Source organism: Mchenga conophoros, linkage group LG2 (genome assembly GCF_057382185.1).
Source record: "Mchenga conophoros isolate Kocher_MC1m ecotype Shallow Benthic linkage group LG2, M_conophoros_male_GT1.1, whole genome shotgun sequence".
Classification (NCBI taxonomy): domain Eukaryota; kingdom Metazoa; phylum Chordata; class Actinopteri; order Cichliformes; family Cichlidae; genus Mchenga; species Mchenga conophoros.
This window is the reverse complement of record NC_140527.1, coordinates 13,693,702-13,714,113: the sequence shown is the minus strand read 5'-3', so window position 1 is coordinate 13,714,113 and position 20,412 is coordinate 13,693,702. Positions and strand designations below refer to the sequence as shown.

The window sequence follows — 20,412 nt, the reverse complement described above, 5'->3', positions numbered from 1 at the left end:
AAAATTCACTTCATTTGAGCCAAACCAATTAAAGCATCAAACACATGAAAGTGTGAATGAACTGAAAGCCAGAGCAATTAGTTCTTTAATTGATTACCAACTGCAACAAGTTTGATACGTGATCCAATCAATAAATTCATTTAGTAAGCATAAATGAGAAACGCAAGTTTTCCCTCCTGTGTGGGAACGTCATTCATTTCGACTGGAGATGAAAGTAGCTGAGCTCGTCTGAAGCTCCTTCCTCTGGATTTAACGGAGCAGCACAGCATTAAAAACAGCGTCTGATGACGGGTGCCATTTTCAGGTTTTTCATATGAAACTATTTAAACACAAACGTGTTTTTATGTCACTGACAATGAATTTTGATGACAATTGCAAATCGGTCTGCAGAAAGGGTCACTGGCGCCTTTACTGCCAAAGGAAACTTTCCACACTCCCTGAACAATTTGAACTTTGTTTTATCCTTCTTTTATTGAGTCTGCTTTATCTTTTTGTTTGGTGGCATGGTTCACTGAATAACTCACTGAATAGCCGTCTATTTAATGACTGCACCACGTTCCTCTCGTCTCCCTGAGCACACACTCGGCAGTTTACTATGACACCTTCCTGCTGCCTCAAACTGAGCTGGAGTACCGACTGTGGATTAATCCAGACTGGAAATAATCCCCAACAAACAGTCTCTCACCTTCAGTTTGAAGAATATTTAAATAAATGCGACTTGTTATGACTGAATAGGAGAGAAGAAGTTCTGGGCTCACAAAATAAAGTACACATGTACCTTTGTGGTTTGCATGTTTTGGAGACTAGTCTCAAACTTCTCCTGACAGTATGGAACTTTAATGTAAAGGTTAAATGAATGTTAATTAAAAAACTATGCTATTAGGTCCAATAATTAGCAGTAGGAGGCTGATTTGTGTAGATTGGTCATGCAGACAATACTGACAGTATTTTCAAGCCTTTCAAGTTAAATCTTTACTCAAAAAGCCATCTCTAGACCCAGCAGTCTTAGCTAATTATAAAACAGCTAACAGATCATCTGCAGAGGAATGGCTTATTTGAAGAGTTTCAGTCAGGTTTCAGAGCTCATCACAGCACAGAAACAGCTTTAGTGAAGGTTACAAATGATCTTCTTATGGCCTCTGACACTGGACTCGTCTCTGTGCTTGTCCTGCTAGACCTTAGTGCAGCATTCGATACTGTCGATACTGACCATAATATCCTATTAGAGCGATTAGAACATGCTGTAGGTATTACAGGTACTGTGCTGCAGTGGTTTGTATCATATCTATCTAATAGACTCCAGTTTGTTCATGTAAATGGAGAGTCCTCTTCACACACTGAGGTTAATTATGGAGTTCCACAGGGTTCAGTGCTAGGACCAATTCTGTTTACATCATACATGCTTCCCTTAGGCAGTATCATCAGAAGACATAGCATACATTTTCACTGCTATGTAGATGACACCCAGCTCTATCTGTCCATGAAGCCAGATGACACACACCAATTAGTTAAACTGCAGGAATGTCTTAAAGACATAAAGAGCTGGATGGCCGCTAACTTTCTGCTTCTTAATTCAGATAAAACTGAGGTTATTGTATTCGGCCCTGAAAATCTTAGAAATATGGTATCTAACCAGATTCTTACTCTGGATGGCATTACCTTGGCCTCCAGTAACGCGGTGAGGAACCTTGGAGTCATTTTTGACCAGGACATGTCCTTCAACGCACATATTAAACAAATATGTAAGACTGCTTTCTTCCATTTGTGCAACATCTCTAAAGTTAGAAATATCCTGTCTCAGAGTGACGCTGAAAAACTAGTTCATGCATTTATTACTTCCAGGCTGGACTACTGTAATTCATTGTTATCAGGATGTCCAAAAAACTCCCTGAAAAGCCTTCAGCTAATCCAAAATGCTGCAGCAAGAGTCCTGACAGGGACTAGAAAGAGAGAGCATATTTCTCCTGTTTTGGCTTCCCTTCATTGGCTTCCTGTTAAATCCAGAATTGAATTCAAAATCCTGCTCCTCACATACAAGGTCTTAAATAATCAGGCCCCATCTTATCTTAATGACCTTGTAGTACCATATCACCCTATTAGAGCACTTCACTCTCGCACTGCAGGCTTACTTGTTGTTCCTAGAGTATTTAAAAGTAGAATGGGAGGCAGAGCATCTCTGGAAATAGTCTGTTTTTCCCAGAAATGAATGTAAAAAGCAATTTTATAAGTAAAAAGAACCATTAGTGAAATTAAACATGCAATTCCATCCATCAGCTAAAATAAAACTTGTTTGAGGATTTTTTTAATGAGAGAAGCTGTTGAAAAATCTACTCCTTGGAATTATAGACTGAACTCAATACAGTCTATCACTATTACAATCCACTGTTTCAGTCTTTCAAGTAATTGATAAATTGGCAGACTGTCAAAAATGACAAATAACAGTTTTGCTAATTTCACTTAATCTTAACCTCAAAACTCGGAGCACGTACATCCAGGTGACATGCTTCCTGCCAGATAACGATAAATATCAAAGTGTTCTCTGCATCAAATGTTACACTGCAGTTTAAATTTCAGGGAGAAAACCTGGAAAAAGCACCAAGTTCAGTTTGGTGTGTGCAGAGTGTGAGCTGAGCAAGCTGTTGTGAAGTGCAGGAGGTGATTTCACTGCACACGCTCAGTCCTTCTGCAACGACACACGTCCAGTCCGCCCAATGCTCCAGATAAACTTTGCCTCGTCTGCACATTGTTACAAGTGCCTCACTGGATGCTGAGTTCGTGCTACATACGTGATGCAGCTTTCACCGATGTCCCACTTTCTCAGGGACGGACTCAGCTCGGTGGTTTCTGCTGCTCTGTGACACCTAAATGCTGACAGAGGAAGTGCTTTACATTGTTCTCCGAGACTGTAAAACGAAGCTGGACTTCAAATTAATTACAAGATGGATGACATGGAAAAATCTTTTTTCTGCACTGCTGATGGTAAATGTGAAGATTGTGTATCTGTATTTTGGGGGGTGCACCTCCATGTTGCTGGGAAAATGGGAAACAGCTGCAGCAATTTATTGAAACATACATGGAAATACAGCACATGAGGCAGAAACAGAGTTTGTGCAACTCTAACAAGCTTGACAGTGAGTGATTGGTATAACCATTTTTATAAAAAGTTCTGCAGGCTTCTTGAAGGACATTCAAAGCTTAATGGATGTTTCTGCCTTTTGTTCTGCTCTCTGTCAGGATGATCCCACACTGCTTTGATAAAGTTGAGGTCCGGGCTCTGGGGAGACCCATCCATACTGTTCCACAGTGTGCTTCTATCCAGGTGTTTGGGATCATTGTCCTGCTGAAAAATGCTTCTCTTCATTAAGAATGTCTTCCTGACAGCCGCCCTTCCACTGATCCATTTCTGGTGAGGCTTCAGTGAACAGTTGATGGATCAGCTCTCATGTTCAGGATCTACACCCTCTCAAACATGGCTAAAAAACATACGCGTGAAAGGAGCAAGATGTATGGATGGAGGATGTTTGGTATGACCGGGGGTGAGATGCCTTAAAAGAGCATGGATGGGAAAAATTCTAGGCGATAACTCAAGAGTTGATAACTGGGGACATCCTGATCAGGAAAGTGGTGACACATCTTCAGTGGGAGGAGATTCACTGACTTGACCTCTAACGTCTGTTACCTTCTTAGTAAAGAAGCAAACAAAGTCATGAGGTAGAGAGATGTCACCAGTGAAGGAGGACAGGGTGGAAAATCATTTCCTAGTGCATGGAGCAGGTGGATTTTGTAATGGAAAAATTCCATTTTTGCTGAAGTTAAGCTGGAGGCAAATGCCTAATAGGAGATTCAATGAGGTCCATAAAATTTCCAGGTTTAAGTTATTTTCTCTCAGAGTCTCTGAGATCTGTCTGCAGCTTGCCTAGATAGCAACGGCTGGGATGGAACAGCCTGAGCAGATATAATGGAAAGAGGAGTGAGATTGCCAGGCCCCAGTTAGAGTGGAATAGAGGGTATCTGAAGCATCATTTATTCTTGGAGGGAAGAATGAGCCTCGGCGCCGGTGGTGTGGAAATGAGCAGGCACGAGGTTACAGAGATTGTGTCAAAAAGAAACCATCAAATTTCTTCTTCAGTGAGGGAAGAAATGATCAAACCCACACCTGACAGTTCTGACACTCTTAACTTCACTGTCTGTGAAAGTGAGTGCTCTCTGCAGCTGCTGGGTCTCAGGTTTGCCATTTGTGCTCTCCCCCACCCAGATCCTGGTGCTGGCGGTCTCCTCCAGTTGAAACAGAGTTTGTCTCTACTGTGGCCGAGTGCTGCGAATGGGGTCTGATCTTTGGGGGTCTCCCTCTTGTTTTGTAGGGTGTTGCTGACTGCAGTTGCAAACTGGTGCCGGTGCATAAATTCTCCCTTTGATAAAGTACGAATGGGACTCTATATTACTTCAGTGCTAGCATGTGCTTGTGTCTGAAGTGCAGCGGGAGATTGCACTACATGCGAATCTGGCCATCCAGTCTCAGAAACTTTGCTTTCATGCCGGAGGAGAAGCAAGCATCAGTCATGACTTCCCCTTGTGCTGCTCTGCCGATGAGTGATGACGATAGAAAAAAGAAAACAGCATTTACAGCACCCACTTTTCCCCCTTCCCCCGGGATGGTTTAATATCCCGAGTCGTGTTGTCGCCTCTGAGATCAAGCTGATCAACCGAGGGTTCATTCTGATGTTGTCAAGTTTAAAAAAATGAAAGCAGCAGAGGAGGCAGAGTGCAGAAGGGCCAATCTCACTCCTCCTCCTGCTGCTGGACATGAAGGTGAAAACTGAGGTTGATAATGGATCAGGCACACTGCTGGAATACTAACAGGCAGAGTAGATTACCATGGCTCCTGCGTTTTTTCATTTGCCCCCGAGCAAACGCAATAAAAGCAAGGAGGAGGCTCCGGCAGGCTAAAAGGTTTGTCAGCTGAAGGAGGCTATAACTCTGAAAGCCTTGAAAAGAATGTCTTGGAGATAAAAAGAGAAAAAAAGTGAGCAAGTAGAGGAAATAAAAACCTCCAACTCTGACGCAATAATAGAATTCTGAAGCAGAGGAGGGAGGTATGTGAAATGCAATAAACAGGAAGTCAGAGCAGGACAGTCACTTTTTATTTCCTATCACAGTTTTATAACTGATTGTTTCAGTACGACATCCCATCCTATAAACACTCTTCTTCATCCCGGTGTGAAACTTTTCTTTATCGCTCTTCTCTAAATTATAAAGTTCCTGATGTGCTCTTCTACCCGTCTTGTCCAGCAGTAGTAGCAAGCAGAAAGATAGTCTGAATGCTTTGTTGTGCCAAACAAATTTGTTCACGTACAGGTGTGATCTATCTGTAGGAGCACTGAGCTCACTATCAGTCCATCCGAGTCCAGGCCACAGTCTAAGCCGAGAGGCTTAGACTTCCTCCTGCTCCACTAGCTGATACTTGGGTGTTCCTAAAGAGCCAAGACATAGTCTGCCCCAAGATCTCCTACTAGTAGGACGGGCCTGAAACAGCCCAGGAAGCATCCTGGAGGCATCCCAGACAGATGTCCAAACCACATTAATGTGCTCCTTTTCTACTCTGAGCCCCTCACAACTGGCTGAGCTCTTTACCCCAACATTTCCTTCACCTGTGAGGTCACTGCTCTCAGTTTCTGTCAGCAGGTGACAGTCAGAAATCTTAACAAAGATGGTGCTGTGAGCCGTTTAATAACCACTCTCTCTCACAGTTGGAATATAAAACAATCCTCCACTCACCGTATGCTGTAGAGCACGTTGCCATTTTTAGAGATGCGTAGCAGCTTGTTGTCGGTGGTGACCTCATGAAAGTTGGCCCCCTTCTCGTTGGCAAAGAACAAGTCAGGTTTCCAGATGGAGTCCAACATGGAGGGGTCGAGGTCCAGCGAGTCGTCTGGATATTCGCTGTAGGCCAGCCGAGGGTCGTTCCACTGCTGTCTCAAGAAAATGTTCACTCTGTAGTCCTGCAAGGAGACACAGAGGATATGGAAGTGTTAGAGGTATGGGCAAGAAGGCAGAAGGAACATCTACTGAACATCTTCAAACATCTGGCATGGTCTGAAGCTCATTTATTATTGCATGGCACTATAGTTAGTCCTGGTGGAATACACAACGGTCGACATTACTATCACATTCACAGCCTGGCAGTCCTATCTTTTCTCTCATGTTATCCTCATGTTCACTGCTGCATTCTTTGGAGGTCCAAATTCTCCCTGAAGTAGACTAGGCAGGTGGGAAGGAAACTGCTTTGGCAGAGAAAAGGCTTCAGTGGGTGGTAATTTTGGGGAATGATTGGGCAAAACGTTTCAAAAACAATTCTGTGTCTTATAGATGAAGTGGTTTGAGAGGAAACTAGACTGCACCTGGTTTGCATACAAAATCTAGGCAATGAGCGACACTTTGGCCAAGTGTTTTTACACAGCTGAAGTTTCCATTGGACATTTTACAAATGCAGATCTGTGTGCATGTGGCTGCTGGTAGTAGAAAGTGTAATAAATACCAGAAAATACTGCAAGAAAAGGTGTTTTTCCAGCTTTGTAGAGCAACCCAGAAAAGCAAGAAAACTCATTAAAAGGAGAGTCTGATAATGAATATTAAAAAAGCGTCTTCATATGGATGAAGCATATTCATAAAACCGTAGTTACGCAGTTGGTAACAGCTGGAGTTCACACTCGCTGTTCTTGTTCTGTGTGGATAATCTGCTAACTTAATTTTCCTTGAACATGTGAGTGTGTTGTAGTGGTTTGTTACGATGTGTTGGTGTCGTATGTTGACACACGTGCTGAGGGCAGACAGTGGAGAGCAGTAGGAAAGACGCTGTAATGTTATTCTGTTTTTTGGGTTTTTTTGCCTACTTCAGCCTTAAATTAACACGTAACAGCAAAAGCTGTAAAGCACAACTGACACACCTTGAACAGAAGGATGTAAAATATATCCACGGATCCATGGGGAAATGTTGTCTTTATAAAATAAGAAAGAAAATGTGGAAAAGGGAGAAAAAAGGCTCGTCAAGGGTCACCGCACCGCTGACTAACGAAGCTGTAACTCCATATGGAGGACCGGATCGACAGATACAGGCAGACGCAGCAACGGAGTGAAGGACAGAGCTGAGCAGGTGGTTATGGGTCTTTATCCATATGTCATTTCCTCCTTTATGTGAATGTAGGAGATTTTACTGATGGTGGTGACTTGTAGCCTTGAGCTACAGCACAGATCTGTTTCCTGTCTGTGAACCTGTGTGATCTCTCAGATCCTGCTCAGCCTCAGGGTATTCAAACTACTCGGCTTTGTGCTTTTGTTTTCACAATCTCTATTTGTATTTCTGCACTTGTTCTTGGGGTTGTGTGTTGCCAGAAATCATAGCTAGATGGATGTGGAGCGAGACGATGAAGAACACAGATGGAAATGTTGTGCTTAATGGCCAATAGAAACAAGAGAATATTTTTTTTATTACATTTGATTAAAAGACAAAAAAGTGTTATTCATGACACATGAGTACACATCCTGGCCACAAAGGACAATCAGGAGGAAGTTAAGTTTTGTTAGTGTATATAGCCTCCTACAATTCTCATCTTAAATGTTCTTCCTCACCAAATATGGGCAATATTTTAAACAAGGAGCTCTGCATTCAGGCGGCTCTGAATGTACACTTTCAGTTTTTCTTCTGATTGGCTCTGTCAGCACACAGTGCTCATAAGTGCTGCTGATTATGGCTCATCTGGATCACATATTGGAATGTTCATTTTTGGTTTCAATAGGTTTTATCCAGCTGCAGTCTGAATCGATGGATGTCAGATCAAAAACAGAGCACAGAAATTAACCTCCACCGTCTCTCGCACAGTCAGACCTGACTGAACATGACAGTCCGTCTGCCCTAGACTCAAAAGGCTTTTTACTTCATTTCACCTCAAAATTAAAACGCGGTGTGGGAAACGTGGTTGCAGTATGACAACACGGACAACTGATTTAGGTTTAGGTATAAAAATAATTTGACTGAGATCACATAAAGACCATGGTTTGGTTGAAGGTTAGGGATGGGTGGAGAGTCTCCAGTAGATGCTGTCTGAATCTCTGTAATTAGTGGCTGTACTAAAGTAAATCATTGAGCATTTAAAGGATCATCTGATTTTTTCTGTCCCTCAGATCGTTCCCTTCTTCTATGCGTTAGAGTAGAACTAGCCTTTACACTGGTTTCCCTGTATTTTATCACCTGTATCGACACATTTCTGCCTCTGTCCCGTGTCTCCCCCCTTCTCACACTGCTCTGTAAATTCTCTGCATGTGCAGTGCAATCGATCCAGGTAGAAGATATGAACCGCTGCTCCCGCAGAGCTTTGTTGTATAACCCCTCCACCACCCATTCTCCATTTCCTGCTTCACAATCAGAGATGGAGTCTCTGTATTGAGTGTGGGATGGCATTTAGCTTGCCCCTCCATCTCCCTAATTGTCAATTATTCTCAGAACATGGAGCCTGGCCACTCCGGCCAGGCTGGAGCCATCATTAAGTGGCGTGGCGTAGCAGAAAAGCATTGCAGGGACGAGGTACGGCGTGCCAGCAGCCCCGGCAGGTGGCATTTAAAGGAGCAATGAGCCACAGTGCCGTACATGTGTGTATGTGTGTGAAATGCAGTCACATGGCAATCAGCCCCAGTGAGCCCCAGTCGCCGTTTATCACTGTTTATTACACTGAATATCTCACATGAAACAAATGAGCCTGACCTTTCAAACGAGTCGCCTTTTCTTCTGCTTGAGAATATGATGAATATCCTGAAATGAAGCCGAGATGAGGAGCGTCTGTTGATGCAGAGAGCCAACGAGGAAATACAGAGGAGCAGAGCGAGTGTATGCCAGGACCATCAGTCATTGACGGGCCTATGGTTTGATATCAGCTTGGAAAGGGCAAAAGCTGGGCAGACAGGAACCTGATGAAGTTTCTCAAAACAAAGATAACTAGAAGGGCACTCAGAGATCACAGGACTCCACTAGAACCAGTGCCCCATTGTGCAGTTCTACACCACAATCAAATGGGTAAAAACACCCAAACCTGGCAGACATAATCAACATTCAGTCATCATGCACATGTCAGGTCAGTCGGCTTCTCTGCAGTCAAAAGAAGATTACTGTATCCATCTGCAGTAATGTATATCCAGTGGTATGGCGTTCTATGAGCAGAGTAGAAGTCAACACATTAATGAAATGTTGGAGTAAAGGGGGGTTGCAAAGCTGCTTGACGATTTGCAGCAACTGTAGCTGCAGTAGGTCGGAAAATGCTACATGGTCAAATTCAATGGAAACAAATGCCCTCTCAATGTTTTGGTTTACCACTGTGAATTAGTCTTACACTGTTTATTTATATTCATTTGCCTTTGTTGCTAACTTTATTATGTATGTGTTGAGTGAATTGCAGCTCAGGGTCATCTCAGTGAATCCACAGTCTTTGTAGCATTGGCCACACTCCTCTCCCTGCTATGTCCCGCCACTGGTGGTCCTGATTTCTCCTCAGTTCTGTGTCCCGCTAACACGCCACACTCAAACGGTGTTAATATTGTATGCTACATGAGGTTATTGAACTGTGCTAACACTCACCTTTTTTTAAAAAAAATAAACTCGAAATAAAAAAGTCTCACACTCAGGGTCATTGTACTGATCGTCTGTGTTCAACTGTTTATGAGCTTTGTGAATCTTTGTGAATTATTTTGTGAATAATTGAATTGAATTGAATTGAATCTGTACCCAGTCTGTACCCAGGGGGTGATATACCCTCTATTTACAGACTTCTGAAGATCCACAAAGAAGGAGTCCCATTAGCAGCATAAACTCAGCCACCTACAACATTTCCAAGTCCCTCGCCACCATCCTCGCGCCCCCTGCGGGGAACACACCCCATCACATTAAAAACTCCTCTGACTTCACCAACAATTTCCAGAAACTTACTCTGGATCCAGGTGAAACCATAGTGTCCATTGATGTGGTTTCTCTCTTCACTGGCATACAACTTAGGCAGTGTAGACTGCAGAACCAGCTTCAGTCCGATCAGACCTGCACACTGTTAAACCTCGGCCTCACCACCACATATTTTAAACACAACGAGGGTTTCTACAGACAAAAACGTGGATGTGCTATGGGCTCCCGGTGTCACCTATTATAGCCAACCTTTACATGGAGGAAGTGGAAAGAAAGGCTCTGGGCTCGTTTAAAGAGACACCACCTAACCACTGGTACAGATACGTGGATGACACCTGGGTCAAAATCCAAACCCAAGAAGTAGAAGCCTTCACTGCTCACATCAACTCAGTGGATTGAAACATCCAAGTTAATCAGGGAAGACACAAAGAATAACAGTTTGCTGTTTCTGGACTGTGCTGTGTGCATGGAGGAGGATGGAAACCTCAACACTAAAGTTTACCTGAAGCCCACACACACAGACCAATTTCTTCTCTTTGACTCCCACCACCCTGTGGAACACATACTTGGAGTAATCAGGACTCTACAACACCAGGCAGAAAATGTTCCCTCTAAGCCTGAAGGGAAAAAGAGGGAACACACACTAGTAAAGGAAGCTCTTAAAACATATGGTTATCATCAAATCAGCAAAGGCACACAGGAAAAAGGTCAGAAACCAACTATGGAGAAACAGAATCACAAACAGAACAACACTGTCATCCCTGTCATCAGAGAAACTGAGGGTGGGGCTCACAACACCAACTGTCTGAGAACCTCCCCAGGCACCCACTCACATCTTGATCTCAGTAAGTCACATGATGGGATGAGGTAAGGTCTCACAATGGTTTTACCTGAAACCTCTGCTGATAATGACCCACACCTTTTTCACACCTTGGCTCATGTGATGGTGCAGATGATCAATAGTGGGCCAACGACCCTCTTAAGGGACACTCCCACTAGGGTTAAATACCTGAGCTTAAAACGCTTCTCGGATGAAACGTCTTCAAGAAACTTAAAGAAGTCCAGACACTTTTATTTCCAAGCTCCTTAGATGGGGGTGGTTATGGTTATGTCACTGTCCAGTCATGTTTGTGCTCCTGATGTTTGTATTTGCTCTAATTTTGTTTGTTTGTTTGCTGTTGAATGTTTATAAACATCTCTAACCTGCAGCCAGTTTGTGTGAGTAAATCTAAAACATGTACTCACTGGATCTACGTGATCACATTGAATAACGCACATGTCCATTTCCTTTTAACAAATATGAGACATAAACAAACTCGTACCAGTCTGTTCGTCCAACTGCTCTCAGAAGCACTGGTAACAACATGCTTCCAATGGTAGGGTACGTTTATGATCATTTATCAGACTGAATACTATAACTAATATTACTCTAACCTTAACTCTTTGAGCCTACTCCTCACAGTCTACAAAGGATTAATCCATGCTTATATGCATTTGCAAAGAAAAACATTAAAAGTGCCCAAAAATGAAAATGCATGTCTTAGTTTGCAGTATATAGTAAAGGTTAAACCTGATTTATTGTGTGTAAATGAGCTTCAGAGTCCTAACAGAATCCAATCTGTGATTTTAATTCTGAAAGTGAGCAGAGCGAGCAGCTTTTCCTTTCAATTCATGAACTGAAAATATATATTTTTTCAAAATGGATAAATGAGGTTTACTTGCATTTTTGATTATGAGCTTTCTCAGCCTGAGAGACAGACACCCTGCAGTTAATGTTCTATCTGCAAAGATATTTTATTTTGAAATGCCCTGAAAGCATTTAATTGTTTCACTGGAAAAAGTGGTCACACTGCACATTCATTTGGTCTATAAAACCTCATCATTATGGGTCAGAGGCTCCTCGTGGCTGCAGATGGACAAACATTAAAATGCAGAAATCAGCAAGCGGATATCAAATCTGTCTCAGACCGAAATGAGGGCAAAGTAATTTGAATGCACAAACGATTAATTTCAGGGAATAGTTCAGCGTTAGGAGAGCAAATGACTCATTTATTAAAAACGTTTATACTGAGGCAGCTTCATATTAAATCCTTCTATCTGAGAACGAGACATGAGGCCGTCGGACTGTTAAGTGCTACCCTGACATTACCATCTACCGTCGATGTGCTGTTATGAAACCATCAGCAGAGGAACTGCTGTACTTACACAATACCTTGCTCATTTCAGCATGTATTAAACTCAGGCAGTAAACCACGCATGAAAGGATGCAATACTCTTCCTCCTCTTCTTCTTGCAGCAACAACAACTACAGCGGCAGCCACATTCTACTTCCATGCCTGTCATAACATCCTGCCGTCTCCTTGGACGGCGCTCAGGAGGAGGTAGGAGGTCACGGAGGCTCGCACATTATGGTGGCACATCTGCGCGTGGAGAGGGAAACATGCTGTCTTCAGCATGCGGCCTGGGAAAAAGCCAACGCTGCGCCTGCAGCACTGTGAGATGTCGGAACAGTTTATGAGAAATCCAGGAAGCAAGCCTCTGCCCGGATCTCGAAAGAGGCGAGGAGGGTGCCGACGCGTTAGACCTGGACCGTTCGAGCTTGGCGTGTCCAATTTAAACTTCTAATTAAATCACCCACCTGAAACCTGTTTGATGATGAGAAACTTTTGCCTTGAGATGGTTACAGTTTCCCATGAATGTGAAGTCACAAATCAAAAACTGGAAAATGATGATTTTGTAGACATGTGAGAAAGAAAAGTGGGAGGGCACAGAGCTGCAGCACATCAGTGGAAGACAGCGGTTATATATCTGAAATGAATCTGGTTTTCTGTCCCGGGGTAACATTTAGATCAGCGCTGTATGAAATATGAGCACAAAATGAATCTTTTGATGCATTTTCACTGACAAAACTTCACAAAGTTCATTCCTTTATTCTGACTCCACAGACAAAAACACGGCAGATTACTTTACTGTAAGATTTCTTCCTTCGATGACTCACAAACACACGTAGTGCACATTTATGCACACGAGTCCAAATTAATGAGATAAAACTCATTAGTGCACATGAGGATAACATTTTAGATAACCTGACATATATACGAAAGAAAAGCTTGAAGCTCACTCTCATACTATGATCACATGGTTTATATTTTCTGTCATATGCTTTGGTATTAGAAACGTGTACTCTGGGTATTAACAGGCTGAGTTCACTGTGCAAGAATATCGCAATTAAAATATAAACCCAGCTGTTTGTCATGCTGCATGGCTAAAAAGTTGTTTTATCACCTTCGGAATTATATCAAAATGTATGACCTGTGTTAAGAAGAAAAGAAACAGCAGCTCAACACTTTTTAATATAATACATGTCTTAGTTATGATTTAATATTCCAATAATCAGTAATCAGATGTTTAAGGTTTCAGTGTGTGTGTTTTACACGCTGTAAGTGCACGTGTGCTACAAAGGAAGTGTGAAAGAATGAAGAGAGATTTTGTGTGTGTGTGCGTGTGTGTGTGTGTGCACGTGTGTATGTGTGTGTGTGTGAGAGAGAGAGTGAGTGGGAAGAGCGCTGAAACAGGAATAAAGCCGTGTACTGGTGGGACTTTAGCGAGCACTGCGCCATTCTACTCACTCCATCTATCAGCGACCCGCCCCAGCAACTCGGTGGCTACATGCACGTGTGCACTTATGTCTTTGTGAGGACCCGTCGAGGACATTTTAGAGGTTTAGACATTTTTTGGTTTTGGTTTTGTGATGTTTCTGGGTAAGGAACACAAAATATACTTCTCACAAACATAGCTAGACGTGTGTGTGTGTGTGTATGTGCGTGCGTGTGTGTGTGTGTGTGCTGAGCATGGAGTGTGGTTACACACTGCAGTGAACAGCGTCCTTGCTGCTGCTCGCTCTGTGTTTCGCCTCCTGAGGTTTAAAATGGATTTTCTGCTTTGATAAAAGCTGATAAATCCATTTATATCAGTACTTTGCTTTTTCCTATAATCCACCATTTGAGAGATTAGAGCACCAGCTCTGACTGTGGTCTGCAGTGCGTGGACTGACTCTATGGTCTGTTATATTTGGTTTCTATATCATCATCAAAACACTCATTCAGGTCTCTGTTTCTCATTGGATCTTCAACATGTTTTCATTTTCTCACAGAACTTTATCCGAGCACTGGAAACCACCGTAAATTGGTCTCGTTGGTCTATAGATGGTGTGTCCAGAGCGTGAAGCATTTCCTGTGTGGTCTACTTCTATGACATAACTCTGACTTTATATGTAAATATTAATTGTGCTTTTTAGCCCCTGTTATGACAGGGCAAGTGAGAGTGGATAAGAAAGGTGGGAGAGAGAGGAGGAGGGTGGATTCAAGCTCAGGCCTGTGCAGTAGGTCACCTGTTTAACCCAGTGAGCTTTACTGAAGCAGGTGAGGTGCGGGACATCAGCTGAACAGGTATTAAAAGTTTCTCTGTGTTCTTCTGCTCATCATTTTAATGAATAATACTGCCACAAAGTGTTCTTTTCTTCAGTTTTTCCATTGATTTTGCTTCTGTGAGAGAGAAAATCTGGATTTTTTTCCTGCATGTTGAGGATCTGTAGAAGCCACCAGTGTGTGTGCGTGTGTGTGTGTGTGTGTGTGTGTGTGTGTGTGTGTACTGTGGGATGTCTATCTTTGCTGCTCGGCTCTGCCTCAGTCCTTCTTTCCTCCTTCCTCCTTCCTTTCTACCATTTCTCTGCTCTTCTCTCCTTCCTCCATCCTTTCTTCTTCCAAACACATTATTCTTTTATCATTTCTATTCTCCCACGTGTTTCCCTCTTTTTTCCTGGTCTTATGTTTATTTTTAAAGTAATAATGTAATATGAGGCACTGGCCACCTTCACATTACACCTACAGGAGCCCCTCAGCCACGAAGCTCCTGCCCCCCCCCCCCCCCCTTTTGTCTGTGCTGATGGTAATGCCACAGGAGGTTTGGAGCTCTGCAGCGTCTTTGCACTACTAGCCTCAGCTGCGAGCCCGCTCTGAGCTGCTGTGGTTACTAAATGCTTCCACATACAGCTGATAGTGGAATATCTAACAGGACACACATTTCTTGTCTTGTCTTGTGCTCAGTGAACTCCTCTCACTGTGTCACAGATGTTGGTAGAGGCAGACTGCATGGCCAGGCACTTGATTTGAATTCATAGATGAAGTGGTGTAGCCCAGTACTTTTGTCCATATGGTGTATACTCATTGGTAACGATCCGTGTGTGGTTTGCTGTGAAGTAGCAACCGCAAGACCAGATCTGAGGCCTCCAAATCTGAGATCAAGGAAAATCCTGGGTTACTTCCTGTGGTTTGGGAGTGAGGTGATGTCATGAATGGTCAACGGATGCATCTCACTGGGATTCCTTGGTGCTGTCTCTTTGAGTTTTGCTGACACTGCGGCCTCACTTTGAATTAAAGCTAAATGCCAGAAACAATACAGTTTTCGTCTTTCACAACTTTCTGGACTCTCTCTATTACCCGAGCTCTTTCACTCGGATGAGATAAATGTCATATATTTTTTCAAAATGGGCTACGCAATTTCCCCTAGCAGCAGGACACTGTGTTTCTGTTTGGAACAGTAGTTAAACAGTGGGAAACGGCACGCTGTTGAACACTACTGTCAGTATTTCCTGCAGCAGCAGGAACGTGTACACCGTGTCAGACTGAGTCAACTTAATGGGCTCGCTGGCACACAGGTAAACTGAAAGACTTTGGATCTGACTCGCAGGAAAAATGCACTTTTGTTTTGGTGTTTTTACAATGTTTTCTTTGCTAACAGGATGGCAGAACATAAAACCTTCCTTTGACCTTCAACTTTTAGGGCCTTGAAAACCAGTTTTTCAAACAGTACTACCTGCCAGAGACAGGGAGCTGTGGGCTGTTTCACAGGAGTGTTTGTGTGTTTGTTAAATTCTAAAGCTGCTCGGGCAAAAGCAAACAGGGAGGAAAATAAGGACTTTTCTGGGGTGCTTGGTCACGCTGATCAAAACAGCCTTTTACTACTAGATGCAAAATTCCTCAAAGTAAAAAAACACAACACCACATTACACGTGTGCACGCTGAACGATGTTTAATCTGCGAATGTGCCCGAGGCCCTGCAGAAGGTTCACACAGCTGACAAGTTCAGAGCTCTCATTGGATGAAGAAGTGATTCATGTATGTTTTGAAGGTTAGCGGCACGAGCGTGCCTCGTTTTTACAAACACTTACAGAGGCAGCGGATGCTGAAATAGCCTCTGTTGTCACACACATACGAAGACACACAGAGGTTGGTTGGTGTCATATCGGCTCTGAACCTTGTTGCTCTGTGAAGGTTGCTGGTTCAGTTATATTAGCACTAATGGGTTTTCTGTGTAATGATTGAGCGTAAATTTCCACTCCACTGCGTACAAACAGGCACGGGGCCGCTACGTTGTTATGCAAATGGTCGCGGCAGTGATGCGCTCTAACAAATGAAGTGTAGCAAATGGGAGACGGGGTCAATGAGGCAGAGAAATTTCGAAATGCTCACAGGGCAGAACGCTTTTAATTTTTAAAGGGAAATAAAAGTGAAACTTTTGGATGTGCTGAATATCGGTGAAGCTTTCGTTTAAATTAATTGAATTTTTCAGGGCGGAGTTACCCGAGCGGAAACACAGCCGCGACGAGACGTGACAGTTTCTATTGGTTGTCCGACCGTCCGAATCCACACAGACAAAAGTGACAAATAAATGATGTGAAAGTCTTTACACCGAGGTGTGATATGGAGAATAAATCAGCTCACCATTGTTGTTTCGGCGATGGACCCGAAGCTGTTGATGAAAATGTTGCAGGTTACGTTGACAGGCGGACCTGGAGAGAGGGAGCAGAGAGACACGAGAAGTTAGAGTTCATAATATTTATGCAGACAGAAGACGTGGAGACGTGTTTGTCATCACAGAACGTGGAAAACCTGCTCGTGAGAGTTGACTGCAGAGCTCAACATGGATTCAACACTGCATCAACACTGCAAGCAGCTTGAATTTGAGTCGGTATAGAAGCTGTAAAGAGTGAATGTGTGCATTGTGGGTAATAATTTCTGATGAGCCTTTAGATGTTGTTCCACTTCTAAAAGAGCTTTCATTGATTTTCACTGAGGACGTGTTGAATTTCTGAGGAAATTAATTAAACTTAGGCATGAAAACATGATAAAAACCGAGCGAGGCTGACAGTGATCACTGACTTTTTTTATGGGGTTTGTTGAAATTAAACAGCACAAGATACAAATCATTAAAACATGTTAAAAACACCACAACCTTAAAAACCCAGAGTAGTTTGGACCCGGAAGCAGTGTTCATATGTCATCACTTAATAACCGCATTGCTATCAGAGTCAGGGGTCAGCATGGACACCCTGATTGATCTGCAGCTCCATGCACAACAAACTGTGATGCTCTGTGTATCCTGACTCCTTTCTATCAGAACCAGCATGAACATTTCCTGCAGAGTGAACTACAGCAACCACTCTGTTGGATCGGACCACACGGACCAGCCTTCGTTTCCCAAGTGCATCATCAGTGAGCCCTGAGCCAAATACTCACGCTCACACATATTTCCAGCTTCCAACATCAACTCTGATGACCACTTGATATCTCCCGCCCACTAACAGGTGCCATGATGGAGAGGTAATCAGTGTTACTCAGGCCTGGTTGGTGTCTGCAGCCTCCTGCTTTACATTCTCCTCGCTGTTGATAATTGCTGCACTTTGTCGGGGTTAGTTTACAGCGTAAGATTCTTCTTGTGTTCTGAATCGATGTAAGCTGAGTGGATGTGTTTGCGTGTATCAGTCTGCGTGTTGCCGGATATTAAAGCAGCAGAGAAGATTAAAGCTGAAGCGAGTTGATGGCAGACTGCAGGAAGTAAACAAAGTGAAAGAAACCTTCTGCTGGGGGAAAGTTGGCTTCAAACACTGGCTGAATAAACAACTTGCTTTTCCAGACTTAAATGTTCTGACAGCGTCCTACTGCCTGACAACAGCAGGAAGTTTGTCCGAGAGCCGCTGAGACGAGGAAATGCGCAAACGTCTCATTACAACTCGAGAAAACTACAAACGAGAAAACCAATTACACATCCCCCCGAGCCTTGAAAAGCCCACTCGAGTGGTGTCAATAAACCCACAGTGTCCTTTCAAAGGGAATCATAACAACCAAGACAGTCTGCCCTCTCTCCTCTCAGAGACGAGACGCTGCGTTCAAGGTTGATGAGTTAGTCGAGGTGAGAGTCAGCAGCCCCGTGCACGGCTCCACGATTCTTTGTCTCACTGGATTCTACAAACACAAATGCAGTAAGAAGCACGAACACCGACCCAGCAGTTCAGCTCTCCTCTGTTCCAATCACACTGAACCAACCCCAGCTTCCTCTAAAGCACAGGTGTCGAACTCCAGACCTCGAGGGCAGGTGTCCTGCAGGTTTCAGATGTGTCCTTGATCCAACACAGCTGATTTAAATGGCTAAATGGCTTCAGAGTTCGTGTTTTTTCTCTTTTCTCTTTCCTTTCACTCATTATAATCTGGCTGAACTCTGAAAACCAAGTCAAGCTGCATCAATGAATGTAGAATAAAAAGTCAGTTTTCAAATTCTGAAACTAACGTTTAATATGCTAAAGGTTGACACTATAATAAAGCCTTAGTCAGTCAGTCAGATTATTGCATGAGCGATGAAAGAGCAGGTGGCGTGATAATGGCTGGTGCAAGGAATAAAACTAAATACTGAAACACAGATTCAACAAAACACCACAGAAATACCTAAATAAGACATTTATTAAAAACATGAGGATTAATAAGACGAAAGGTTTTGTGTCCAGTTTCAGCTTGAACCTGCAGGTCTGTGATTCTTCAGGCCGCCTCTAATAATTTGGCCTCATTGAAACAGTTTTGGGGAACCTTCTCTGTTAAACGGTGATTGAACTAAAGTCTTCACATACACATCTCCACTGCAGACACCTGGTTTTAAAAAAATCACTCCTTTGAGCGTTCTCCCCTCTGACCTTCCTTATAAACATTTTTAGCACATCACGCTCGCTGGTGTACTACACCAATAAAAATCCTCCCAGTAGAACCAATCACAGAGGCCTCGTCAGCTCTGATATCATGCTTTATCACAGTATCAGCTCAGTCTGCATGTTTCCATTCATCAGGCTCAAAGAACTTCACAGCTCCAGTAGGAGCAGGATGATCCTCAAATGAAGCATTTTCCTTGTATTGGATTTAAGTCTGGAGACACAGTATGATCAGTTCTTTGTCTGTGAGATAATTACACTAATAACTGCCTACATATTTCAAACACATTTTTGTAAACAGATTACTGTAATCCGATTATTTTTAATCCATTTCCCATTAGAGATCTTAGAAAAAAATGTATTTGATTTTTAATGAGTCAAAGGTCTCTCTCACACACACACGGTCTGCCTTTAATGTCCCTGGTTAAACTCGATGTCTAATTCTAACTGCTGGCGGCTAGCTGGAAATGAAGGAAGGGGTCTGGATTATTTTGAAGGCCAATTACGCTCTCTGTCACAGTGTGAGGAGTGCCGGAGGCATACGCACAGACAGATGCGGTTAAGGCACCGGGTTGACGACGTATGGTTAAAAGGTAAAAGATCATCAGAGCCTGGCACAGGCGATGGATGGTCATGTGACATGTACAGCATCATATTTACGCAAACGACAGATTAGTGACGCGGCCGTGTGAGGAAACGAGGGCGAAGCAGAAAGAGCGACTGAGAAACGGAGATATTAAATGAACCTAGTTGGTTTCCACTGTGGCAAAAGAAAGTGGCTGCACGAGAAATGAGTTTGTTCCACTGTAGCTAAAGAGAAATCACCGCATTCTGCAGGTGGAGGAGGAGAGGAAGACATTTAACCTGCCAGCATTTGGGGTTCATTTACTTCAGATGTGATAGATAAGGGATGCTCGAAGTAGACCCGTGGGAACTGTGGAAGATTAATGCTGGTTACAGTCACGTCTAACACTCACCGACTCTGCTGTGTTTCTGTTTGTTCTGCATCTGTCATCTGTCTTCTGCACGGTACCCAGAGCTCTCCAACCATGTAAATATACAGCTTGTGTGTTTGGTATGCTTCAGATTTACACCCTCGATGTTAAATGCAAACTTTAAAATGCGAGAAGAAGAAGATCAGAGCCGTCGGCTTTCAGGCTTCTCTCATTTCCACAAGTTTAAAATATTGTTTTGCTGCAGTCTGTCTTCTGAAAGGGAGCGTTTCTATTTTTCTAATGTTAATAGTTTCATGCTTTACTTCATCAAACCAAAGATAAATTAACGTGCCTGAATGATCGAAATATGTTTTCCAGCCTGTATCTGTGTAGAGAAGAGGATTTTGGAGGAATATATAATGAAATATCACACACACACACACACACACACACACACATGATTCAGAGAAAGCTACTGGGTAATATTTTATGTAATGTGTGTA

General features: G+C 43.1%; 1 protein-coding gene across 4 annotated transcripts in view; it reads right to left on the bottom strand.

Moving 5' to 3' along the window:
* The window catches only part of glra1 (glycine receptor, alpha 1), a 121,437-nt gene that overhangs the window by 49,822 nt on the left and 51,203 nt on the right, over positions 1-20,412 (bottom strand). For all 4 annotated transcript variants that reach the window (XM_085286742.1, XM_085286750.1, XM_085286726.1 and 1 more), the window contains 2 exons: positions 16,723-16,790; positions 5,776-5,999 (listed from right to left, as the gene is read on the bottom strand). In XM_085286742.1, coding sequence (XP_085142868.1) covers positions 5,776-5,999; positions 16,723-16,790 — 292 coding nt within the window. The remainder of the gene's footprint in view (positions 1-5,775; positions 6,000-16,722; positions 16,791-20,412) is intronic.